The following is a 27,549-nucleotide window of genomic DNA, read 5'->3' as shown; positions in this document are numbered from 1 at the left end:
CTCTTTGTTCGTAACTTACAACGCTGCCTCATAAGATGTCTCAAGGCGTGGACTGAACAGAGAGGAGATTCGTAGATGGCACATGTATTAAGTGTTGCACCATATAGGTACGCGTAAATAGGATGGTTCGCGACAATGTTTAAAACAGAGTATGTAATGTGGCGCTTATTGAAATATTTTTGTCCGATGTATGTTAGTGCAGCTTAAATGCATCAAAACAATTTTCAATATGAGTTCATACGTATGAAAGATAATGTTTCATTCGAAGTCGTATTTATGTTGATTGGGCTTCTCGACTATTGAATTACCATGAAGACAAGATGAACAATTCAACGTCGCTTTTCTGAGTTAGAAAGAAATAGAGGAGCGCGCGTGTACTCTCTCTCTCTCTCTCTCTCACACACACACACGCACACACACACACACACACGCACACACACACACACACACACACACACACACACACACACACACACACACACACACACACACACACACACACACACACACACACACACACACACACACACGCACGCACGCACACGCACATACAAAAAAAACAAGCGCAGCGCCGTACAATAATCTACGATTTAACGTTTTCTTTCACTCTTCCCGTCGCACGTCTGAAACACGATCCGTAAACACCGGTTGTGTAGCACCAATAACTGTCAGTCTCGAAAGTGTTGCCGAGGGGGCTGCAGAGACGTCGTCGTTTCGCTTGTCGCAGCGTGACACCGCGTTATTAGGGAGGCTCGACGCCGTCTCTAAGGCTCGACGGGAGCACGATCGCGAACACGGCAATGGCCGTATCCCCGCGAGCGAAGGCACGCGCATACGCGACACTGAAAGGCGCCTTCACCGTGTCACCGCAGGGGGCAAGAGGTCTGCATTCAATAAGAGCGACTTGGGGCGCCGCTTCGTCGGCACGCCTGCCGGTTTGCTTTGCCATATACTGCGGTGTCGTTACATCGAAATGCATCTCTTTGTCGGTGTATCTTGATGTCCCCTTTCTCTCACCAGCTTTGTTCGCAACGCTGATTGAGAGAAATCAAATAATCAATATGAAGAACAAGGAAGGAGGGAAGCATACGGTCGCAAAAATATCTCGTGCTTTTTAATGGAAGACCCTCCTCCCCTTCCCTCTCAGCCTGTCACATATAAGCTCGAGATACACTCGATTAGAGTAGGCGACGAATGTTTCCGTTCGCAGAACACACATTGAAAGTTATTCTTGGTAAGCTTGTTTCTAAGCGGCCGTCGCTGCTCGACAGCTTCGGGCAAGAGATCAAGTAATCATGCCCTTGTATAACTGCGCTTTTAACCCTCGTGAGCGTTGGCTCGATTGTCTGGCTTGTTTCTGGGTATGATCAGTATGCAGTATTTAGCTGTAATTCTTGTTGTGAAAGCGCGAGATGACAATTTTTGTGCTAATGTTGGCTCCACGACAAATGCGAATTTCTGCTTTATTAGTCGGCAATGCTAGTAAACTGGCTGAAAAGTGCATGCGTTGCCAAACCAACTCGAGGTTGGCCTGGGCATTACCTTGGAGATTGAGCTCCTAGACACAGCGAGAGTATAGCTTTCTCGAAGATTTAGTGTTCCTGAGACTTTTCTGGTTACGTGTACGTGAACGTTCAATCGATGTTGCTAACGTTAACGTGTTTTCGCTGTATAGTAGCAAATCACTCTCACGCGCTGTATGAATCGGGGGATGAAAGTGCAGGCACGCAAATTGCCTTGACACAGTAGCTTCCTGAAGCACCTTGATTACTTGAGACAAAAATAGGAAATACGCAATGAGCAAAAAGGGCTCTAAATAATAATAATAGGTGAGAGAGAGAGAAAAAACTCTAACAAGCAAAATGATCGCTATATTCACTGTAAATGGATCACATCGTCCGGGGCCCCACTGTAATTGCCAGGGAGATAGATGTTCCTTCCGTGAACATCATTGTCTTTACTTAAGTATATTTGTTTTGTTAATTGATGCTTTTTTCTGCACCAGTCTCCCGTATTGGCTGGCCTCCGTTAATTTAGAAATTGAACACCAAGTTTCGCATTGTGACTCTGATATAGTTGCGTTACATTTTAGAGCAGAAGTCGCGGGTTTCACGTAATCAGAACGGCGCACAAAACTTCTCGTGCGGTTTAGTGTCTAAGGTACTCGGCTGCTGACCCGCAAGTCGCGGGTTCGAATCCCGGATGCGGCGGCTGCATTTCCGATGGAGGCGAAAATGTTGTGGGCCCGTGTGCTCAGATTTGGGTGCACGTTAAAGAACCCCAGGTGGTCGAAATTTCCGGAGCCCTCCGCTACGGCGTCTCATAATCATATTGTGGTTTTGAGACGTTGAACCCCACATATCAATCAAAACTTCTCGTGCCACGATTGCACCGGAAGCCACCTCGTTCTCTGCACTGCTATCTGAACCAAATGAACAACGGCAGCGATGTTCTCATAATTCTGGACGTTGTACGTCTCTTACTCTACTTGATGTATATTGTGCCTGCAACAGGACTGTCGAGATTATAGATACGCAATATTATATGTTCGAAGCACTTATGCTTGCCACGTCACTCAGACCAGCATTGGAACTTCACTCGCTTTGGTGCATAAAGGCACGCCGACGTACCAGCACCGAAGCTCGAACTCCTGCTTCGAAGCCGGGTGCAGCTTGAGCGAAACCGCAGCACGAGACACTGCCAAGGTGATTCTCAAAGGAGAAATTGCTTTACTGGTGGTCTGCCGCGAACGCGATGTTGCAGTAATGCACAGCGTGCTGGTTTTATGTATTTACTATCGCGCTGTTCTGTGCGTGTACGCCTCGCTTAGATAATTCAGTAACTGATACCACAACGCTGTTTCATCGCTTGCGTTAGCCTCTCAGACTTTGTGTAATGCATATATAATGACGCGTTTAGCAATGGCTAGCACTACGCACGGCCTTCGGTTATCGAGACAAATATCTATAGTTACGAAACAGCGCGAGCAAGAGATATGAGTACATGAAAAGTTATTCTTGCCACTTCGCGTGCCGATATAATCCTGGTGCAACCTGACCATCAATAATCGTTCTTCATGGAGTAAGTAAAGTATTCCCAAATGCACTCTAGACGAACATACGCACTGCGTAGAATAAAGCAAAAACAAAGCACGAGCCCGGGTCGTGTTTCAACTTTTATGCTTATATATATCAATAGTATACCGGGTAGTTGCATATCCTGTGCTAATTTTTGGTGCGCAGTACTCGACTCTCGAGAAATGAAACTGCATTATATATTTGGTGATCCATGACAGTATACCTTTATCGCCTTTTGTTGGGAGTTGCCTTTCCGCAGGCATATACAACAATAATGGGAATAGCTGAGAATGCGGCATTTAGTGTTTGCGGCACCAAAGAAAACGTCGACCACTTCTTGTGCCATTTGTCATCGATTCGGCTCGGATAGGCAAGTCCTTTCCCACGCACTGAGACCGCTGTGTGACTTCCCACTTTCCGTGCAGTATAGAGAAATGAAACTCCATTCCATATTTAGAATTCTCTAAAACACCGTCCCCACCTCTCGTCGGCCCACAAGGTAGTAAAGGCACTTTTGTGGCTTTTGGAGGACGACGGGCTTGTGCGAACGCGGGTGACTTGTGGGGCAGTCCTACACGCTGTAGTAAAATCACTGTTGCAAGGACGAAGCTCCTGAAGGTCGAGGCTTGACCGTTGGCGTGCGCCGTAGCCGCCGCTGACGATGATGCTGACGACGACGAAGAGCAAGCGTGTTCCAGACCGCGCAATCTCATTCTGCCATCACGGTACAGCACATGTGAGTTACTCTCTACACGTCGGGACAATGACGATGATGCTGATGGCAATTGAAATGATTACGATGATGATCACGGACAACGACTCACTTGTGCAGTAGACGACGTCTCGATATGCTCTACGATGCCTTTCGTAGGACTGGAAACATCCAACAACCACCAGGGAAACGTGCAGAAACCTCGTTTTTGCCAACTTAAGATTAGACACGATGCAGCAAAGCAGTAGTATTAAAGGAAAAATGATATAACCAACTCAACACAACATGCCAATTATGACCAATAAACATCGTATATAACTGTACACCACCTGGTACTTATTTGCATGCGTGAGTGGTCAATGCCACGGGTTACTTACAGCAAGAGAGAGCTAGCAATACCACTGACTTTTTCACCTTCCTATTCCCTTTCTCTAGGTCCGAGTGCAGGGTAGCCAACCGGAAGCTTTTCAGGTTAATCTTTCCGCATTCTACCTTTCTGTTTCCTTCTTTCGTTCCTTCATAACAGGAGCGTCAAGGTTAAGAAAGAAAAAGGTAAATGAACCTTCCTCTATCTGCGCAAAAGGTTAGCACGGAAAAAGAGAAATCAAGCGAAATTGATGCAGATGTTATCTTAATAATAAATATTCGGTTTAGTGCCCTTCACAGAAGTAGAGGAGGCATAAAAGAACGAAAAAAAAAGCGCAAAAGAAAGTAAGCGTGAGGGTGATTTCCATAGCATACAGTTGTGGCAGAGTGTGGAAAACCTCAAGTGATACATAACGCTGGTACGTATTAGCAGTAATTGTCCGCACAAAAGCTTATTGCTCAAATTTTAGACTCGTGAGATCGCACACAATTCTGGTTACCATCCAAGTTGCGGCTCGGCTTGTCTGAAGGTAGGATATAGGGACGTTTCTTTTTCTTCGTATGCGCATCATGAAGGTAATGAAAAGTAGTTTTTTGCTTCGACTTAGATAGCCGTAAAGGATACCAGGAACTCAAAATAACGTACGGAGCAACCGAACTAGCTTCTACTACGTCCCGCGGCTTATTTCAAACGGTATGTTGCATTAAATAGTTTCTTACTTCGATGAATGCTACCTAATTTATGTTTTGATTGATTTGTGGGGTTTAACGTCCCAAAACCACCATATGATTATGAGAGACGCCGTAGTGGAGGGCTCCGGAAATTTTGACCTCCTGGGGTTCTTTAACGTGCACCCAAATCTGAGCACACGGGCCTTGACATTTCCGCCTCCATCGGAAATGCAGCCGCCGCAGCCGGGATTTGAACCCGCGACCTGCGGGTCAGCAGCCGAGTACCTTAGCCACTGAACCACCGCGGCGGGGCACCTAATTTATGTTTACACTCCTGAGAAATTCGAGACGACAATGGCCACCGCCTCTTTCGAAAACTTACAAAAAAGGCGTACTTATGTAATGCATATTTACTTATGTAATATGTGCTGAGGTAATGCGTCACTGTTGCTTTCAAGAGCAGGAAAAATATCTTTATTCAAATGGTTCTTTCGAAAAAGAAACGCCTCATTTAAATATTTCGGACTCGACGGAAACGTCCTAGCACGAAGGTCACTGACCGATTTCATGCGACAACGATTGCAGATTTAAACGACCATGCCGAATCGCAACTCAGTTTCCCGAGAAAAGGTTTCAGGGGGTTGCAAAGGGAGGTCCAGTAGCGTGGACTTACTTAACGTGCTTTGAAACACTGTCCACGTGAGACTTGCGTAAAGGGCAACCTCACGTGGGTGCAAACCATTTTTCCAACAACGTAAGCGAACCACGTTGTCTTTTTCTTTTCATCTATTTCTCGCGCTCGTCCGACGACTCGCCTGCACACAACATGTATAGGTGCACATGTTTAGCTCACCGAGAACGTCCGCCTCGGTTATGTGTAGCGGTTACGGGGCACGGCTTCCGACCTGAAGGTCGCGGGTTCGATACCAGCCGTGGCATTTAGATGGAGGTGAAACGCTGCCCGTGTACAGTGAGATATCAGTGCACGTTAAAGAACATCAGATGGTCAAAATTTCCGGAGCTCTCCACTGCTGCGTGCATGATTAAAATAATATCACGCTTTTGGCGCGTCAGGCCCGATATATTATTAGTTCGCCGATGAAACTGCGGTGGATCGCGTAAGCTACGGTATGAACAACTTTATTTAGGAATCAGGAGAAGTGCCACTGCTTGGGCGACGTCCCGGCTTCTCTCACGTGGGGACAGTTACATCTAGCCTAATTGCCGCATCGCAGGTTCTATGAACAGGTGAAAGTTGATGCTGATATTTCGAGCTCTTGAGGACCGAGCTCCATTTCTGATCTGTGAAGTCCTTATCACGACGTAACGAGGGGCGACGCTTAAGCATGTGCTCTAAATTACGCCTTTCCCCACAGCGAGGGCACTGCGAGCTGAAGTCATTTGGGAATAGACAGTGCATGAAAGCGAGATGTGGATAATAAATAGTTTGTAGCATCCTTAGGGTCATCACTCGTGGTCTCGTGAGCCTTTTGTGTGGTGTAGAAATCGCGTAATTAATAAGGAATATTGGCTCCGTATCTGCATGTTACACCACAAGTATTGTAGAAAGACGGTAGTCTTGCCTTTGGAGAGAGTGAACAAAACTTTTCTTTGATGTTCTCCGCAAAAAAATTGGTAAATGGTATTTCGAAGGCGCTGCGTTAGAGTGCCTCTAGCGTGCAGCACAGGCGAACAAGCCCATCAAGTCCAGTCAAACGTGAGACATGAGCGCTATCTGGCAGTTATCTTGGAAAACGAAGCGCGCACACCCTGTGCGCCCCTCTCGGAGGTGATATGGTGTAGAACGCAGGACGACGGATAGGTGCCACCACCGTGTCTTCTTAGCAAAGCGTTGGAAGCACTTGCCTTTTCGTGCAAGCGTTGCCTGGTCAGCGCAACGTGATAAACGCTACGGTACTTATAATTACTTATATATGCTTTTTCTAGTAGTAGACGCATACAGAAGATTAACGTGTTGTTATGGTGCCTCAGATATGCGTAATAATTGCTTTTTAATTGCCTACTTGGCACTACCATGGTTCGGAGGAACAACGTTACACAGGCTAGTCATAAAGCCGCTTCGCATCTAAAACAAGCCAACTTAAGCAACTGAAAGGTTCTGCCAGGCATTACATTGTTTATCGGCACTTTGTTTACAGAAATTTAATTTGAGGTCTGCACGCTTGTAGGATTCTGTAGAACATTACTGATAATGACAGTAGGTCAGTTTGTAACAACTGAATACGTCACGCTCTGTAAAACAGTTGATTATTGCAGGTACATATGCCGTATGCATTGGGATGATTTTTTTTTGTTACAGGCAAGGGGGACCTACTTTTTAAGTATTCTTTATGACGTGTCTAGAAAAAAAAAATCTCGAAGGCAAAATGCATCTGCCTTCCTTTTTCTTTTTTTTCTATGCGAAACAGCCCATGAGGTAACCTAAACGGCTGGAGCGTTTCTATCTATCTATCTATCTATCTATCTATCTATCTATCTATCTATCTATCTATCTATCTATCTATCTATCTATCTATCTATCTATCTATCTATCTATCTATCTATCTATCTATCTATCTATCTATCTATCTATCTATCTATCTATCTATCTATCTATCTATCTATCTATCTATCTATCTATCTATCTATCTATCTATCTATCTATCTATCTATCTATCTATCTATCTATCTATCTATCTATCTATCTATCTATCTATCTATCTATCTATCTATCTATCTATCTATCTATCTATCTATCTATCTATCTATCTATCTATCTATCTATCTATCTATCTATCTATCTATCTATCTATCTATCTATCTATCTATCTATCTATCTATCTATCTATCTATCTATCTATCTATCTATCTATCTATCTATCTATCTATCTATCTATCTATCTATCTATCTATCTATCTATCTATCTAATCTCATCTTATGCTATTCTATCCCATCCTATCCTATCCTATTCTATCCACCTCTAACCTCTGGTTCCTCTCGTGATTGCCTTGTTAACTTGGGGTATGCGAAAATGAGTTTTGGAGAGTAAGAGGCTTTGTCGGTTATGTGTGGGTGGTCATGACTTGAGTAACATGAAAACCCAGTCGCGTATGGCGCCAAACCCTTTCTTCCGGGCACGTGTGGCGTGTACCCGTATATCACGGGCCTCGACGTGCGGGTACCTGCCACAAGTCATTGACAGTTTAGGTCCGCCCAGCGATGGCGAGAACAGGCATTGTTAATTTAAATGCGAGAGCAATAAGAGAAACTCACATCGGCAGCGTTGACGCGATCAGTGCTAAGAATGAATATCAGGGAGCCAGCAGGAATTCAACCCAAGTGACCTGACGTGGCAAGCACAGAGCTACGTCAGGTCGCGAAACTGCTTTGAAAGAAGACCCGATGCAGGCGTAATGGGGGTGAAAGGTTAATTGTGGTTGTAGCGCTGCCTGTATAATTTGATAAGCACTACATATGTACTCCAAAGGCAGAGGTGTCACGTATCGTTAACGTTCCACCGTCTAGGATCAGAGACGTTGCAAGCATTCGGCGCCTCGTGTAGTTTTGCCCTGCTTCCGTGATTGGACCACCTTCGAACGAGCGGAGTTTGCACGTGATGACGTCAAATTGCCGTCGTGATGATGTAATAATGCCGTCGCGAATTCTGGCGATATCCGACATATTTCTGATTTTTTTTTGCGTAACTGATGGTAATACAGGCACCGCGGGATGCGGACGATCTGTTTTCGCGTTTGACCAGGCATCCAAGGCTTTCGCGTTAAAATATTGAAATGCCTCCCCCTCCCCCCGTCCCTTTTTTTCGCGGGCTTACTTAGCGTGAACGAAGAGCTCCTTCGTGCTTAACAGTCGGTCATATCGCAAGCTCCGGAATATTTGGAAGATGAACGAAACACGCGCTATCCTATCATGACTGCGCGCGTCATTAAAGCTCCCGTACGGCCATCGCATTTATTTGATGACGCGAGACCGCTTTGCTTCGTGCGAGCCGACGCCCATCAAAGGGCATTCCAGGGTGCCTGTGCCGCTCTATTGCTGGTACTCACACGCAAAAGAGGAAAGAACATCCCGATTGCTTTTCTGTTATGGCCGCTTTCGAATATGGAGATCAGATTAGGTAAATGACCGGAGCACGGATGAGCCGAAAAGGAGGTGAATGTGCACGCGTAGCTGACGTAGTCCGGTTCAAAAACATCCATGAACTGCCAAAAGATAATCGGAGATCCATTTGGATTCATTCGAAAGGAAGTTATAAACAACTTAGAGAATATGGCACAGGCAGTGCAAGATGGCATCGGTTTGCAATTTAACGTATTAGCCATGTCTGTGTATCCACGTTGAACAAGCGACCCAGGTTCTCAATGGTAGTATCATTCCGTAGGGCTTATGCGGGAATTTCCGGTTGCGTGTGAGAACGTCATGTATAAAAGTAGACGTTCTCCACGTGTATAGTTAAGATTTCCAGCAGTTCTTTTTCAGTGATGAGTGACACGGCAGGTGAAAGATATTCGTCTGCCGCAATGGTTAATTGAGCTGTCTCGGCAGAAACTCAGCTGCGCCGATGGCAGTATATAGAAGTGAGCATTGCTGAGCACCACAAGCTTGCCGCTGTCGCCAATCAGATTGGGTAGTGCGCTGTCGAAGCATCAGTGACTGCTTGGAGGACATCACAAAATTTTTGCAGATACCTCGCCTTTAAGAACTGGGCAATGTGGCAGCATGTCAAACTTTCATCAAGCTACTTTACAAAACGCAAGTCTTCATTCATATCTGTGAAGGACCAACCACGGCGATTTAGTAGTTATGATACTGGACTACTGATCCGAAGCTCTCAGATTCAAATGTCAGCCGTGGCTGCCACATTTTCGGAGGAGGCGTAAGCGCTATAAGGACCCGTGAACCTGGATTAAGGTGCACGTTGAAGAAACCAAGGAGGTTGAAATTTCCGGAGTAATCCACTACGGCATATTGTGGTTTCGGCATGTGAAACCCCAACAATTATTATTTAAAGAACCGCGATCGACTTGACGAGAGACGCTTCTTGACAATTATGCGTGGAAAACAAGGTTGTTTGTTACCCTTTGCGTAAGTACACATCTGTCAAATTATTAAAGATGATAGTTTTTCGTAGGATACTTAAACACAGACATTTCAGTCTGTCTGTCCGTCTGCCTGTCTGTGCAATGGTTCAGCCACACGGCGATAGTTTATGTCCATGCCCAATGACCACCCATTTCGATCTTGTAGATGTGTTCATACTTGCGAACACGGTCAACCAAAACCCAATTATTACGTGCACTTGAGGCACAATATCAGTACGCAAATATTAGGTTGTGTGTTTCTTTATTTATAAAATGCATAGATACGTAATTCTAAAGACCACAGTGTTCATTACGCTGCGCCGACAATGAGATTCTATGAATTAAAAAGGGGGTGTTGCCTACGCGTCATAATGTAAATAATAATATATATATATATATATATATATATATATATATATATATATATATATATATATATATATATATATACATATATATATATATATATATATATATATATATATATATATATATATATATATATATATATATATATATATATATATAACCAACGGGTTCACTTCGTTATATGACGGTTCAGGAAAATGTACGAAAACCTTTCACGGGCTTTCCTGATCTCCGAACTAAGTCCTCAACCACCATTCCCTTCATGTAAGTGAGTTATGCGGAGACCCTCAATATGGCGGAGTTTCTTTGCTTAGATAACAAGGAAGGAAGAAAGGAAAACAGGAGGAAAAGAACGGCAGGGAGGTTAACCAGCCTATAAGCAGCCGGTTTGCTACCCTGCGCGTGAGAGGGGGATGGGGGAGATGAAAGATTGATAGCAGAGAGGGAAGAGAGATAAACACAGCACATTCGCCAGCACGCGCGCGCTTAGATAAGAATAAGCCACATAGAACGAAGGAGCTATCGAGTGGTTTTTGAAACATTAGACTGCGAAATCGCCAATATGTGTTGCAACTTGTTTCGCGTAGAAGGTTACGGTGGGGTCAGAGTGTGTAATAACTAATAACTAACTAATACTTCTCACGGGAGCTGCTTGGTGGAACGTATTTCTAGAGAAATTTGGCTTGTTTGCGTGTTCTCTAGTTGGGCTAGAATGAGGGGTGTTTTTTCGCGTCTCAATTATGAGCGGTAGTTAGTGTTCAAACGCGCATATGGTAGCCCTGAAGTATATAGCTATGAAGCATATTCGTCTTTCCCCCATCTAAAAATTCGAAGTGTACGCTTGGGACAAGGGAAAGCCATCAGCTGCAAATATTCAGAACGTCTACTCAGGTTCCCAAAAGGGCCCTTACGGGACTTGTTCTTGAGGAAACGTGAAGACCTGCTTTTATTTCACGGCCGCTAAGAGACGCGGAATAATTTCGCCGAAAACAGACCGTGCAAGGCCCCATTCCGCAATATTTAACGCGCCGAAGCAAAATGCGAAAGCGCGGGAGCCCAGTGATGCCGAAAGTTTTACGCTCTCGCTCAGCGAAATCTTGCAGACACGTGCGGTCAGCCGTATAATGCCGCATTATGCGCTCGCCTGCTGAAGTTTATTGAACTTGATTGCAACGACTGCGAACGACCCGTGAGTGATGGAGATCTATAACTACAGGCCGGATCTTTAACGCAAAGTTGCATTACCAACATCGGCCAAACAAAAAGTACGCTTCGTTAATGGTCCTCGGCCAGAATAAATTGGCGAAAGTCTGACGAAAGCGTGGCATGTGTTTTTCTGCTTATCGCGGTGGAGGACTTCGGTTTATGAGGCAAGCGTTAGTCGTGTTGAGTCCATTTAGTACCATAAAGCTGGCATCACGAAAGCTCGCTCGTAGCGACTCTGGAAGGGCGATGTTTATGGTGCCTAAATAGGAGCATCTACCAGTGAATTTTCTGCCAGCACTCATATTACCTTGATTCGAGTGTTTGTGCTTTCCCGATTCTAACTATAGCTGCCGGTATACGCATGTTTGATTTCAGCGTTCATCTTTCTGTCGAGCTCACCCTTGAAGCTTGAGAGGGACGGAAGAAGACAAGGCGCAGGTCTTACGTCTTTCTGCACGTACGTAGCGTCCGAAACCCCCATCTACTTTCCTGTATGGCATTCAGGCTATGACGTTGCAGAGGAAGCTCCTCTTGCTTGTTTTGTCCGCTTTGCTCAACACCATCTCAGCACCTATAATTATTATTGCGGGCCAATATCACGGTGTGATCATGAGTCATGCGGTAGGGAAGTGATCAGGATGTTTTGATCGCATGGGCTTCCTATGTGGGCACTGAAATTTAAGTACATGGGTCTTTAGTATTTAGTCTTTGTGAAATGGGAACACCACAGCCGGGATTTAATAACAGAAACTTCGGGTGAGCAACCTAGCATCGCGACCACCACTATACCACCTCGGTGGCTGCTATAATTTTTCAGCAAAATCACCTCGTGCACTGTTACAAATTCATTGTCTATGTGCACAGGTACGCACAACAATGGAATAGACGGAAAAGAAGCAAAGAACTCTAATGTCCAAATAAGTTGCCTAGATTTTCCGTAAGAGAACTACCTGCGATTATATACAGTCGTCTCGCTTTCCGATTTCGTGTTGAAACGCGCCGCGTTCTTCGAAACCGTGGCTGGGCGTTTAATTCGGGGCTGGCGACGGCAAATGTCGGCCGCCTTCGCTGGTTCCGACGCCATTTTTCTTCCTTGCCGGGGGACAGAACTGATCAGCGAAGGACGTGTAGGCTGCGGCCTCGCATGCAGGCTACATGGCGTCTCGTCCCTGGCTTCTAATTGGAAACCTGATTAAATGGGAGTCGCGAGTGGCCAGAACGGGTAGATTGCGCTAGCCGTGTCCCCCGTCTTTCCGACTGTCAACGTGGTCAGACAGGACTGCCAGCGAGCCCAGGCGGTGGCCGGACACGCGCTCTGGCGGACGGGTCGGAAAACCTGTCTCATTATGAATGCGCGCCTTCGTAGTGAACGCTGCTATAGGGTTTCATAGAGACACAGAAGAAAACAAACGGGGTCTCGGAATAAGGCAAAAAGGAGATGACAGAGACGTCTGAAAGTTATACGAACGAGGCCTTACTTTCTCAGAAACGCAGTAGTGGACTGAGTGGGTCACGTAGCCGCCTAATGACTTGTGAAATTGAAGACCCTCGATTGATCGTTTAACCGTGCGTTCTTTGTCAGTGCAATCTTATGCCTGTGTTTGTCAATCACATCTTATTCATGTATCACGTCTTAAGTCTCCTAGTTTTGTCTCGCGTTCCCTGTCCCAGCGGCCGCGTTTTGATGGCGGCCGAATGCGTCAACACCAGCGCACTTGGATTAGTCATGCCACAGAATCCTCAACTGCAGTGTGACTTATAAGCATAGCAGCAGACGAAGAAATATTCAACGGCTCATTTTTTTTTGTTAAACGGAACGTCAATGAGAACTAACAGGCAGGAAAACCAAAAACGTACGGTCGATGTTACTTTTAGTAATTGTGATGTAAACGTGAAGAAAGTAAATTGGACGAAAATATAACCCTCCACTGGCAGGGACCTAAGCTGCACTATCGAACGCGTTATTCGAGAGCACATGTCACGTTATTCAAAATTCGCAGGTTCGGCCCCTGCTGGCCACAAGTCATCATTTCGCCCACTTGACTTTTTTCCCCAATTACATCGTATTATTACTTCATATAACATTCTCCATGCTTCCCTTGAGCTTCTTGTCTGTTAGTTCTAATTATTGTTGGCTTTATCGTAAGCATAGCATGCTTTAGGCACGCAAAACCCGATAGTTTTTTTTATTAGCTGTATCACGACAATGATTTTTTTTCGTTAATGCTTAACGTAGATAATACAACACTGCTCTAAGTTTGAGTTTACTTTGAGATAATACGAGGGAGAGAGAGATGGAGAGCAAGAAAAAATTGTCCTCGTATCTGAATGTTTCACTGCACATGTCGTCGAAAGATGATTGTCTTGCGTGTGGAGAGAGTGAACAAAATGTTTATTTGATGTTCTGCGCGAGAAAATTGGTGAATTGTATTCTAGAAGCGCTGCGTTAGACAGTTTCGATCCGTGCAGCGAAGGTGAACGAGCGCATCGAGGCACGTTAGACACGAGCGCCATCTGGCAGTTATCTTTGAAAACGAAAGAAGGCGTGAGCGCTCGCGGAGAAAGATCCGAGCCTGTCTCGGAGGCGATAAAGAGTAGAACAAACTGGTAGGTGTTCTGTGGTAGAACGCAAAGCGACGGGCAGGTGCCACTACGTTGGAAACACGTGTCTTTTTGAGCATCGCGTTGCACTTTCAGCGTAGCGTGATAAACGCTACGGTCCTTAGAATTACTTGTGTGTGCCTACTCTAGTATAAAGGCACACATACAAAACATCAACGTTTTGTTATGGTGCCTCAGATATGTGCAATAATTGCTTTCCAATTGACAATCGCACAAGTATGAATGCTGAAACTTGAGCAATATTGGTGGGCGCTGCGGATAGGGTTGGCCGTTTGAGATATCCTTTGATGCCTTTAAGAAATCCTTACCGCGGAAAAAACAGACAATTGTACCAACAGAGAGACAGAGAGAAAAACAGACAGATTAAAATTTTGGCGTCGAAGGCAAGGTCAATCTAAATAGGTCGCGAAAGTCGAAACGAAAAGTGGTCTCAAACCTATTGCGACAGACATCAACAACCACGTGACCACGTGACGAAGGGGGGGGGGGGGGACAAATAACGAAAAGAAATAGTTGGACGTTCATTTTCAATAGTTCTAACTTTATTTGTTAAAATAAAACTTTATATGACTTTAATGAAGCATTGGTCTTTGGAGTGTGGCTGAGTGCCCATTTTTTTTTTTCGTTTGGTTTTACTATACAGCGGGCACATGCAGGCAGTCTGGTACCGTGGGCAACCGATTTGGGGTCGTATCCAGGCAATATTCTGGAAGAGCTTGTGTCGGCATGTACTTTGGTTCGGCGCATTACTAGGCCAACGAGGCATCGCTCACTTTTCTGCTGTGGTGGTTTCTTGCGTACCTACAGTAGTTTGCTTATTTTTTATGTGCATTTAGTAGCCCGACCAGCTCACAGAATGCGTAGATAGCCGCTCCTGTGACTACCGACTGCTTTTGCTGCCGCACGGCTCGCGCGCCCTTGCCTTTGGTGACTGTAAACGTAACAGGCTAAGCAACAAGACGCTGTACTCTACGGCTGCCAAAGCTATATTTCCAAAACCACTGTCTCGCTGCAGTATATTTCAATGATAGGTCAACGAGTGTTTCCGAACGAAAATGATATTGTGCTCGTGAACAGTTGTCTCACAATTGCCTCTGCGAAGTTTCGTGTGCATATTGTAAGTACGTCATTTGGCTAATAAAACAACTTTGCTTCCTCAATCTTTGTTGATTATGTTTCTTTTTTCTCTAGCATGCAATTATTGAGACACAATTGAGACAAAATAAAATCACGTAAAAATAAAGGCACGTAGCAGGCCCGCAATTAAGAAAAAAATCAATGTCGCGCCATATAGGGCAAGTGCCCGACGTCGCTAACGCTTCGGGTTGTGACGTCATACTTTAATTTTTTTTTGCTGTTAGTTGTCTCGTCCTCACGTAGATGGCGACGGTGGTAACGACCCGCCGACTACTGAAACCATGGGCTTCTATGGAATTTACGCTACCAGTTTACATATACCTTGTCGAAGGTCCCCAAGAAAGACTATCGTCTTTTATATATTGGCCGGAGAGGAGCGGTGTTGCGTCAAGGATGAGAAGACTAAGGCTCTCGATCACCGTAGCTTCCGTTCTAGGGCTGTTCCTGGCGTTGTAGAGGCGAAGCCGATCAGTCGTGCTTAGGCGATTGCGTCGTCACGGTGGTATACTTTGCGCCGGTCACGGAGCTGATTGAATTATGCGCTACGTTCGGCAAAGTGCGTCGGGAAAGCTGTAGAATGTATCGCCCTTCCATAGATGACGGGTTGGGTTATAAGTAGCCGAATCGGGCCATATTTTTAGTTGATGGTCATTTTTGGTTGTTGGCTGTATGAATAAACTATTGTGCTTGTTCCTACTGTAGCGTAAAACGCTCGTTCTCCAGCGCCAAAACAGATTAAGAAATCTATGTCGTGAACTTTGTTCGTGAGTTGTCGTGAGATTTTAGATTATATAAATTCATGAATTTAGGTTTACTATTATTTTGAATAATGTCTTTTTTGTGCGTTTGAATGTACAAAAATTCTTGCTATACCTGGTGTAAAGATGTCATAAATTACGGATATTTGAGAAGCGAGCTAAGCATGAAATCTGACAACTTGCATTACTGGAAAGAAAAAAAGTGAGGAATCTTAGGAAGCAGCTGTAGTATAGTGTTAGTATATTAGAGCGAAAAAAAGACCAATTGATTGCACTAAAGCTTTGAAGAACGTTAAGCACAGGTCTTTCGACAGGTGAGGTTCAGCATAGCTAACTTGAGGAGAGAAAAAGAAAAACCTTCCAGGACTGCTTTCTTAAATTTTAATTAAGGACGAAGGAGACGGGCTTTTGACAAAAATGTATTTTCAACGCTGATCTTGTCCAAACTACAACGTATGAAACAACCGTTACTTTTTTTTTTACAGCTGGCGCACGAAATCGTGCCATCTCAATATCGAGGTGGAGCCTCCGTGGTATTTAATTAAGCAGAAATTCCATTGCGGTCCTTTTTTCATGGCCACACTTACCAAGAATGGCGTAAGGACTGCCACGGACATTGTCCGGTCTGCGTTTTCTCCAAATCGTCGCAGCCTCTTGACGCTTGGCAGATGCCTAGACGGTTGCGAAAGGATGACGCAACGCGCAGTAAACCTCTCAGACGGCGCGGACTAAAAAATTGCCCAGAGGCACAAAGCACTTGCCGTACCACGGAGCCTTTGAATGCGACAAAACAATGGAGTTATGGGCGCAAGATACGCTTGCAGTCGCACTGTAATTTCGTCAGACGTCTGCAGTTAGGCGGTCTTCTGGGATACCTGAAATATATAGCTTTTGCAGGGCTCTTTCCAAGACCAAGTACCTTGGTGAAATACGCCGTGGTTTGCCGAGGTAGAGCCCTATACAGGCCTGTTTAATGTGCATAATTTTTATACATTATAGTTATGCCTGAAAAATGCGATGGTGAGTGGCCTCGCACCTCTGTTTGTAGTATATTCAGGAGACATGCAAGGTTCGTGTAGGGTGCGCTTATCAGGGCGAGAACCTCAGATGGCTAATACGTGCCTCCGATCTCGGAGGCAGGGTAAAGCCTCGTTAATTGCTGAAAGTTTTTGAAGGGCAGGATCAATCAGTCAGCTGTGAGGAAAACAAAGATGGCTCTCACTTTCGATTCATCTAAATTGAAGACATAAGGGGTCCTGCGAGTTTTTGCGACGCATTATTATAACAGCTTCGCTGCAGGATGCCTTTTATTTGTCCAACTGTACAAGGGAGCCGATCGTTCTTTAAATCCCTGGTTTCAAGGGAAAGTGTACGAGGAAAATAAAGGAGAAATAGTTAAGTATTCCTGGAAAATCATTTACTAAACTCTGTTTCTTGCCTTATGTCGGCCGTTCATAATAAATGGACGACAAGCAGGTTCGCACTAGTGGCGCCAAAATCTGAAAAAAGTGGGGAGCTGGCAGGCCTGCCTCGTTTTTTAAAATTCTGATTTATTTTTGCTCCGTTTTGGTTTCATCTCTTCCTCTTTATTTATTCTAGCTCTTTTTTCTTTTTGTTTGTTCCTACTCCTCTCTCTACCCTCGTTTCTTAGATTGTATCACTCTCTCTGCTTCTTTCCTTTTCTGTTTGTCTCTTTCTCTTTTCTACCTTCTATCTCTATTTTTTACTCTGCCTTTCTATTTTCCAGTGTATTTATTTTATTAATTTTTTTTCTCCATTTGTTTTCATCCTTCTTCCTACCTTTATTTCTATATCCATCTTATTCGTTTTCTCGTCCTTCAGAGCTCATAGTTATGGCATCCCACGCCTGAAAAATTGGTGCAGGGGTTTCGGCAGTGAAGCAGAAGGTTAAGAGGATGGAGAGCGCGTGCTGGTTTATGACGATGATACCTTTTTCTCTGCTTTTCACGCACTGACGGTCGTCTTAAACAGCTCCATTGCTAAAAGAATCCAGGCCGCATTGTAAACTTTCCGATCACAGGAGTTTAAATGTAGGCTCCCAAAAATACACGACCTAATGCCAAAAAGGAACATGAAAGCGAGATACGCATATCGCAAAGACGCCACACATCGCATTGCAGCCAAGGCTTGTCAAAAGTAAGCCAGAGTCACATATAGTTTGGTGGTAGTTTTCGGCCCAGCCTTTTGAAGAAGACTTCCCAATTCGTAGGCTACGATCTGCGAATGTAAATGGCCAGATGATGAGGGCGCTTCACTGGTTCCATTAGTTTAATGACAGTCGTGCTCAAATGATTTCGCACAATGAACGCGGCAGGATTTCTTTGCAGCTATACAGCTCTGGGTCACTTGACCTGAACAGAAACGTCATCCCTGACGTCAATGCTAGCGCTGCACGTTATTGTAGGCCTTGGCTCTGGAAGTATACGGTTGGTGTGAAAAGACGCTTAGCTGTCCTCTCTTCGCCTTTATTGTGAACGAGGCTCTTGTTTTGGGTGTCGGAACGTCAGTGTGTTGTATGTTCACTTGTGGTCGGCGCCTTCGTATTTTCATCTAATGATTTTTCCTGATCATAGGGTGGTGTCTTTTAAGCCTTGGTTTCAAGAAGAGAGATGTTGTCGAAATAGCGAGAATGTTGAACTTTTGCGGTATAAGTAAATGCAGTCCTTCCACACAGGACGTGGAAGTAGTGAAATTAGGGTAGTAAATTTCCCTTTGCTGTAATTAATAGTCTAGTGTTTTAGATCGATGAAAGTTAGTACAATGAAGAAAAATACCTATTACTTTCGCGACTACGACTGAACAACATAGAGCCCGCCCACTTGCCTTATGGCATTTAAAAAAAAGAAAAGGTAGGCTGACCGTGGAAGGAAAGAGTAATAATAAAAACAAGTTGCTCTGAATGCTGAACCTTAACTGTGGGAAATTGAGCGAAGATATTGGTGACTTCACTGTAATGTTTTGTAAACAAAATGTACACGAATTGTTCTTGAATGATATACTTTTGCTAAGGAATTTTCAAAATCATTGCTTGACTTCATCATAAATAGTAATAACGCAACACATTTTTTTCAGCCAGCTGTAATTTGTAATCTATATTACTTAAATACTTAAAAACTGCAAAAAATTGACTAGTGATGTAACCCATTTACTTTTTAGAAGCAATTTCGCCATATCTGCTCTCGGTGACAGAGGCCAACCAGATGCTCGCAAAACGGTGATAGTTGCACAACGCCAGGCTGAGTCTGGCCTCCCAATCGAGTTGTAGGGTGATGTTGTGGCGTCATACATACCCGCTTCGCGCGATCCCGAGCCGTTCTGGTGCAAAGAGACACGGCGAAAAGGGACGAAAGCGCAAAGATATACAAAAAAAACTCCAGTCAGGAGGAGAAATAAAAAAAGGCGTTTTAGTGCCATTCTTAATAACTGGTTTTTGTTTCGCAAACGTCTCTTTTTTTGAAGCTTCAAAGGGCGTTCAGGTTTTCATTCCGCGCTGAATAATTCGTATTCGTCGCATTTAGAATCACGTGTCGGCACGGACCGGAGCACTTTCAGGGCATTTTCTATACGCTGTCTTCGGGCCTCCACACGGACAGAAACACTCTTTACCTTAACAGCGTTCGCTTGCGGGGGCTATATACGCTGGTGATAGGCTGTCTGGTCGTTGCTGCACCCTTCCATGTTTTTTTTATTTGCTCTTCCTAACAGTGGTGCTAGGAGCAGCCGGTCGGTATTGCGGCAGCTGGCGTTCCGATTTCTTTTTAATGCGCCCATGACAGACGGCTGCCTACGCGCGAATTATCTGCCCGTCTGGTCTCTGCACGTAATTACTTTATGAGAAGGAGCCAGGACACCCTAAGGTATATAAAAGCAAATAAAGTACACGACAGAAGAAACGGGACGAAGGTGGATAGGCAGAAAAGCTAGTCCGAGATAAGCCACTACTGCTATACGAGAGCTCGGTCCTTGAAGCTGGCCAGGTCTTGTTTTACTTAGGAATGGGCCACTAGCGTTTCTTTTTCGTGATGAGTCCCAGGATCATGAAACTCAGAGTTCACTTATTTTTGAAGCTGTTTTACCAAAGTACTACCTCGTGTACCATTTTTTTCTTTGTTATGGCAAATGTTTCAGACGCGGGCCTTTTACTAGGACGTGTGTCATTCTTATTAAAAAAAAAGAGTTTTGCGAGCTTTTATTGAGCTTCCTCATAAATTGTAAGGAGACTTCATTACCGAAATGACCATGGCACTGTTTTTACACTGTCTACCTTTTTCACCATGCTTGTATTTTTTTTTTTTTGCGTGACGAACCTTTAGGTAGCGGTCCGTGTTGTGGTGGAATGACGGTGCCGTGGCCTAATTACTTGCCTGCAACAGGTGCGCAGAGAAAACAAGAGCCGTATCGAATAGCTAACGAAGTTCGCATGTGTAGAAAGATGACATTTCTTTCATTTATATGAAGAACGAGCTAAGCTACGAAAGAGGTGGATATACCATCCTAATGATACTAATACTGAGGAAAAAAACGATCAAAAACAAAAAGCAAGCAAGAATAAAAAATATAGGAAAACGATCTATCATTGGCAGCCTTATATTCACGTACAATTTCTGGCTTTTAATAATGCATCTAGTAGCAGAGTTTAATACATTCACGGTGATCATGCAGGCTACCAAGGGTAGAGCTCGTTCCGATAGTTTTTATGCTTTTAGAAATAACATGGCGTGCAGAATTCTCATGAGTAGCACAATATAATGAACAAGAGAAATAATTTCAATTAAAGGCAGGTCATTGAGTTTTGCATCTACTGAAGCCTTTAGAAAAGTGTTCGTTCGTAAACATATTTTTGTTTGTTGAACGTGAGGAAACATTTTTTAAAACCTTGACTGTAGACGGAAAGGTCACCTGTAGATATCGTCGTGGAGCCCATTCGTGTTATCTGAATTCCATATTAGCAAACGACTGCTACCACAAAGGTGGCAAGTTCGATTCCGGCCGTGATGGCCGCATTTCGATGGAGGAGAAATTATTGAAGCCCGTTAGCTGTGCCATGGCAGGACACGTTAAAGAACACCAGACGGTAGAGATTTCCGGAGCCCTTCATTACGGCATCTCTCATGATCATATCGTGGTTTTAGGAGTGAAACGCCACACATTATTAAGGAATGACGATTGGAATATTAATATTCGCTTACGTTTCATGGATGCTTCAGGGTGTTGATGCATACAAGAATTGATCGTTCAATGAGCTATTTTATAGGTTAGATTAGGGCTATGAAGCTCGGACTCAATGCTCCATTTCTAGAATGCCCTGCAAAGGCTGATCAATCAATCAATCAATCAATCAATCAATCAATCAATCAATCAATCAATCAATCAATCAATCAATCAATCAATCAATCAATCAATCAATCAATCAATCAATCAATCAATCAATCACTTTTATTTTATTTTCACACTCAAAAGAGAAGAGACGTGACTAAAAGCTAATACAGCTAATACATTTATATTTGGATCGGTAAGAGTCTGACGTTAAGTTTTCTGCAGATACGAATTCCGGTGTTTTTGGTAGATGTGGATATTGGTAGCTGTTTGGGAAAATAGTTTTGATATAACATATGAATAGCACTTCTTAACTTTACGGAGCCTGGTTCAATTTTACTTTTCGCGAAGCCACACGCAATGAAAATTAAAAAGTTAGCGTGACTCCCTCACAGAATGCGAACTACGAACCGATCGAGTTAGGCTGAGGTTGAACGTGCATCTACAGCGGCGTTGCGAAAGTGCTGCACTGGCACGCTATGCGTGATCAAGTTTTAAAGTAAACGGTCACCACAGGGCCTCGTTGCGTCGGCAGTTCGCGTATTTTTACTTCAGTTTTCTTTATTTTCTTCCTGTGAGTTTTCTTGATCTGCGCATGCCCGTTTTTTCTAACGACTCTGTGCTGTTCTTGAAGATAGAGTTGTTCTAACAGTACCAGGACTCTAAGCGGCACTAGCACGAAGCAAACAGCCGCTAACGTATTTTCTAGTCTATGAATAACTAAATCGCTCGAAGAATCGACATCAATGGTCGAAGTTTGCGTTAAAGATGGAGCACAAATGCGGATGCAATGCTGGTTAGAAGCATTATGACCAATTGCAAGTTGCAGGTACCACCTAGAAACACATTGAACTCCCCTCCCCCTTTCTTCTATTTCACATGACCATTTACACTGCCGACCTAACAAAGGTTTAATATCGTAGGCGTGGTAATTTAATGATTCTGGAAGCTGTGATGTTTAAGTATACAATCTGAACGCGGCAAGAAGGACAACGTAGCTCAAGTGAGAGATCTGCGTGTTCTTCTTGGCTTCGTAATTCGTTTTGGGAAAAACCTGTGCTCGTGTTGCCGCCCACATATGGAATCATCATTATAAAACGATTCCACCAGCCCAAAAAACCGTGCTTACTCAGGTTTTCTGGCAGCGCTGGCCAATGTGCATTGTCTCGAACGGCCATCGCATGCTTCGCAACCTGAGTAGGAAGATGCAAAAGTAGACGAAAAAAACTGAAGATCAACGTAGCAGTAGTTCATTTGCATAGTTTATATGACGATAAATGTTCCTCATGTAATCTTAATGAACAAACTTCTGCAATGTTCTGTTCACCCAACCTCTTCATCAAGCCTCTGCGTCTTCTTTCTGAGGTTCACGAGCCTGCAATGGCCGGTAGTAACAACATTTATAGCATACTTTTTCATTAATTTCTCCCACTGCTTGATCTTCAGAGGGAAGCTACTTTATCTCTCTTGATCTATTAGGGAACTATTTTTTTAGGTTGGTGCACCTTTTGTGCGTGACATCTTCAATTGAAAACAAAAGCTGAAACCAAAGTTGAACAAGGGGATCATTCGAAACTGATTCAATAATGAGAATGTTGGAGTTATCAGAGCAGATGAGCGAAATCATTTAGAATTATCAATAATTTAACCGCCTTTATTCAATGCTAGCGTGAGCGCACATAAGTCGTCAGTTAGCTACAAATAATGAGCGTCGGCAGAACGCAAGTGAACACAGTAGTTCATCTCACGTCACTTGGTAAGACGTCCAGCTAGACTTTCGCGATCGCTCCATATTCTCGCGCAGACATTCATTCACCGTCATTGAATTTGGGTGGAGGCCGAAAAAAAAACATCATCAAAAGACAGGCAGAGTGAGAGAGAAATAGAGGGAGAACAAAAGGTTAGGTGCCACCATGAGATTCAAGGCAGGACTTGTGTGAGCCTCCTCGCATTTACGCATTAAGCTAATGATGGGCAAGAATGAAATGCAATGGAAATTATATTGCATTGCCAGAAATATGAATAACTGTCGGCCGAATAAGGTTATAGTGCTTGAGCTACGCGATGAAAAGGCTCAGGAGTTGTTCACGTTACTCAACAAAAACGACCTCGACGAGGCGAATGCAGCGCTGGCTGTGCTGCGATGAGCGTAAATTTAAATACTCGGCCTGGTGATTTCCAGCATTGCGGGAAAGAAAAAGAAAGACGTTATTACATCAAAGTTCAGTCAACGTCTGTGCTTGAAAAAGAAAAAAAAACGAAAGAGAATAATGCGTTTTTTTCCCGCAAGAGCGCCACACCAGAGAGTAAGAGGGCGAGCGAGAGAGAGAGAGAGAGAGAGAAAAGCTGGGAACGAGGTAAATGAAAATCCTGACAACTCGGTAGTCTTTTTTCTATTTTTTAATGTTTCGCCCATATTTTTCGGTCTCTTTGTCGTAAACGTTTTGCCGACAGACTCTACGTAAGCGTTATTATTTTTTAATAAGGCAGGCTTGACATGTATTTTCAATAGAACTTCATGAAAGGGCGCTTCCAAGTGGAGGCATCGCTCTTCAATGCTTTCTAGCTTTCATTAGAAGTTGTGAAAGTGGGAAAACGGCCGAAAATAAAAGGGGAGGAATAATAAGGTTTCGTGGCATCGTGGAAATTTCTGAGAGGGTTGTCTTCCTAATTTGAAGAGACATCGCAGTGCTCTGGCACCTCCATTCTCAAAATTTGTTCAAAATCTTTTATGGCAATGAGCTGAATGAAGGAGAAAGAGGGGTGGTGTTTGCTAAATGTTGATATAGCTTTGCAAGGTATTGTCAACAACTTCTCCGCCTGAACGCCCGTGTTCCAATGCGGGGCAGATCATTGCGCCTATTCCGGGGAGTTTTTGCGCGCCGAAACCATGATATAATTATGTGAGATGCCGTAAAGGGACGTTCCTGAAATTTTGGCAATCTAGGGTTTCTTAGCTTGCACCCGATTCAAGTACTCGTACATCTACAGCATCTCATCCTCATCGAAATGCGAACGTGACTGCCGAGATCTAAACCGTGTATTTCGGATCAGTAGCTGCGCACCGTAACCTTCGCGCAACGGCATCAGATTTTTACACATCTATTAGAGATTAATTGCAAGTTACCAAGCCCTAACTTTGTGGACACACGAGCAGTTGGTCATTCGCAATCAAGAGCGATTTCCAGTAGACATTATAGGAGAAGCCGATGCAGTTATCTTCAAGATATGCGATTTCGTTAGTGAAACAAAATGCAACTTGCACTGGAGTGTTAGGTAAAGGTTACTGTCACGCTGTTGCCAAAACGATGGCTGCTTGGGACGTAGGTGTTGACACCGCTGACCAGTAATGTACAAAAAAAAAAAAAAAAACCAGCCAATTCATAAAACCAGCCTATATATGCCGGGGCCCCTCCGCGGTGGTCTAGTGGCTATGGTACTCGGCTGCTGACCCGCAGGTCGCGGGTTTGAATCCCGGCTGCGGCTGCTGCGTTTCCGATGGAGGCGGAAACGTTGTAGGCCCGTGTGCTCAGATTTGGGTGCACGTTAAAGAACCCCAGGTAGTCGAAATTTCCAGAGCCCTCCACTACGGCGTCTCTCATAATCATATGGTGGTTTTGGGACGTTAAACCTCACATATCAATCAAATCAATCTTGTTTGCCGGGTACAACTTGCGACTTGCAAGCTACAACAGCTTCACTTAAACAAACATGCTGTCCAGATTACGTTTTGTTTAGTCTTGGTTACAATGTAACCATTGTCGTCGCAAAAACGTCAACGATGTGTGGCAGTGACCACAACGAATTGTCATTACCATAGCCTTAATGAATAAAGCAATGAAAACCTTCCCCTCCCCGACAGTCTTGTCTTGCGGTTCTTTAGTTAGACGTATTTGCACGACCCTGCGCTTCGGCTCTAAATATTGAAGTTACAGTACATGACGTATTCAAGATTTGCTCACCTAAAGATAAGAAACAAAAACTACACTAGTTCTCGTTCAGGTAATTTTCGCCAGCGTAGTTCACGCAATGGCTAGCGTTTGCCTTTCATCATTGTTGTCGCTTCAGACATCTTGCCACCTGTTCAATCGCACACGATGCTGCCACACACCAATGTACTGCCGGGAACACGAGAAACACGCAGAAGATAATACATTGGCAGAAAACGAAATCACGTAGTCGGCACAGTCTTACGTTTTTTCGAGGTCTGGTAGGGGTCGTCGGAGTCGACAACTTCTGTGTGCGTGGTGACGCCAAACAGGGGGTCTCTGAGGTTATGGACTTCCATGGCGTGCTCGTAGGCGTAGCGGATCTCCTCCTGGCGAGGCATGAATATTGCCCCTGCAATGAACAGCACAACAGTCGAAGGTCACATACGACTGTCCAAGTTGATCTCTTGGTAACAACCGGTTTATAGTTTTGCAGCATGTGTTGTTATTATCACTATGCGCTATGGAAACAAATGTAAAAAAAAGCAAAGAATTAAGGCAGATGCGCAGTAGCAATGCCAAGTGTTAAGGAATCGAGGAGCTAGACGTTTTTGTTGTTTCTTTTCGATTTTCTCTTTCTTATCTCTTGTCTTTTTCTCTTTTCTTTTTGCAAATTTTTTCTGCCTGCTTGTTTCCTTAGTTCTATTTTTCCTTTTTTTCCCACGTTCCTTCTCTCTCTTTCTATTTAACGTTTGCTTCTTCTTTTTTTTTCTTTTTGATACATCACGCCGCACCATGGCAAACATACGAGAGCCCATGCCGTTAAATTGCTCCGCTCTTGGTATAGTCATCAAGGTGCTGGAAGAGCAAGACGAAGAACGATTGACGATGATGAGAGAGCGTGCTGAACGTGCTACAGACCGCTATACTATACGCTGTTTTACCCGAATTACGCTTAGTGACGACGACAGCATACGGCAGCGTACGAAAGTCCAGGCCACTAACGTTCTCTTCACTTAATAAAGATAGAACATACTGAGAGAAGTTCCACACAGAGGGGAAAGACGCCTGTCCACTTTTTCGAAAGAAGGGCATTATACGAGGAGTTGAAGAGCCGTAACATAGAGAAAATACATGAGCGAATGAAAAGAAACACAGGTGGAAGTAAAAAAAAGAAGGAAATGAGAAAAAAAAAAAGCTTTGCTAGCGGCAGGCCAATTCAATTTCTTGAACGCTGTGTCAAAATTTAGCATATATAGAGGTAACTCAATTGAAATAGTAATATGTGTGTACGCTGTTCTACATTTATAAAAATTGGGAGATAGAGAGTCGTTTAAAACCCCTGAGGAGGAACGACGGGGATGCACGAGGATGTAAGCGACTGTTTACACGAATGTACGCGCACCGACTGCCTGTTTTATTGCTGTGCGTACCTTTTGTTTATAGCAACTGTGTTTAATTATTTTCTTTCGCTAATGCTTAAGAAGCTAAAATAGACACGACCTAGGAAAACCTCCCTGTTCTCCTTCTTGTCTGACGCTCCTTCTTACATATAGAAGGAACAGGTTATTACAAAAGTTAGCGCTGACAGCATTCTCGAATGCGTTGAAGACATTAGCAAAGCCAGGTATTGGGCTGGTCTGCCTTACATTAGGGCAAAGACGCGCTTAAAGACTGCTACATAGAATACGTATGGTACGAGTTTTCTCGCTAACACAACCCACGCGAGGCAGGAGAAAAAAGGTTTTAGACATCGGCTCATTATACATAGCCGTATAGTACAATATACCAGTGCCGAGGGAGATTTCTTGTGCCGTCACAAATTGCAATGTTGTTTCGAGAGTTCTGAAGAATCTCTCTCTCTCTCTCCCTCTCTCTCTCTGCGTGTGTGTGTGTGTTTGTGTTACAGCCCCAGCTTTCGTATGCTGCGGCTCGCAGAAACGGTAAACGTAGCACTGTATCATCTTGTTTTGCGTCTTTTCTGCTCGGGGAAAGACAAAACGAGCTGTGCGTTGGTCCCGAAGAAGCAGGAGACGGGGCAGCGTATAGTGCGCAAGCAGCGAAATCTTTTTGAAAAAATCTGAGAAACGAAACGAGAAACTGCGACGGTCTTGAAGTAAAGGTCTGCGCCGCCGCAATGCCTTCGCGGATCTCCCGCCGTTCCCTTCGCAAAACAGAAACTGGAGTCCTTTCTTCGAGGCATGGCAAATGAGCCGTGAATGTTGCGCGCTCGCTCGCCTTCAACGGCCCGAATCGGCGCATGC

General features: G+C 44.2%; 1 protein-coding gene across 2 annotated transcripts in view; it reads right to left on the bottom strand.

Moving 5' to 3' along the window:
* LOC119170189 (glutamate receptor 1) overlaps window positions 1-27,549 on the bottom strand; it is a 200,912-nt gene that overhangs the window by 106,853 nt on the left and 66,510 nt on the right. For both annotated transcript variants that reach the window (XM_037421271.2, XM_075878487.1), the window contains exon 2: window positions 25,551-25,697. In XM_037421271.2, coding sequence (XP_037277168.2) covers window positions 25,551-25,697 — 147 coding nt within the window. The remainder of the gene's footprint in view (window positions 1-25,550; window positions 25,698-27,549) is intronic.

Source organism: Rhipicephalus microplus, chromosome 2 (genome assembly GCF_043290135.1).
Source record: "Rhipicephalus microplus isolate Deutch F79 chromosome 2, USDA_Rmic, whole genome shotgun sequence".
Lineage (NCBI taxonomy): Eukaryota > Metazoa > Arthropoda > Arachnida > Ixodida > Ixodidae > Rhipicephalus > Rhipicephalus microplus.
This window is presented reverse-complemented; position numbering and strand designations above follow the sequence as displayed.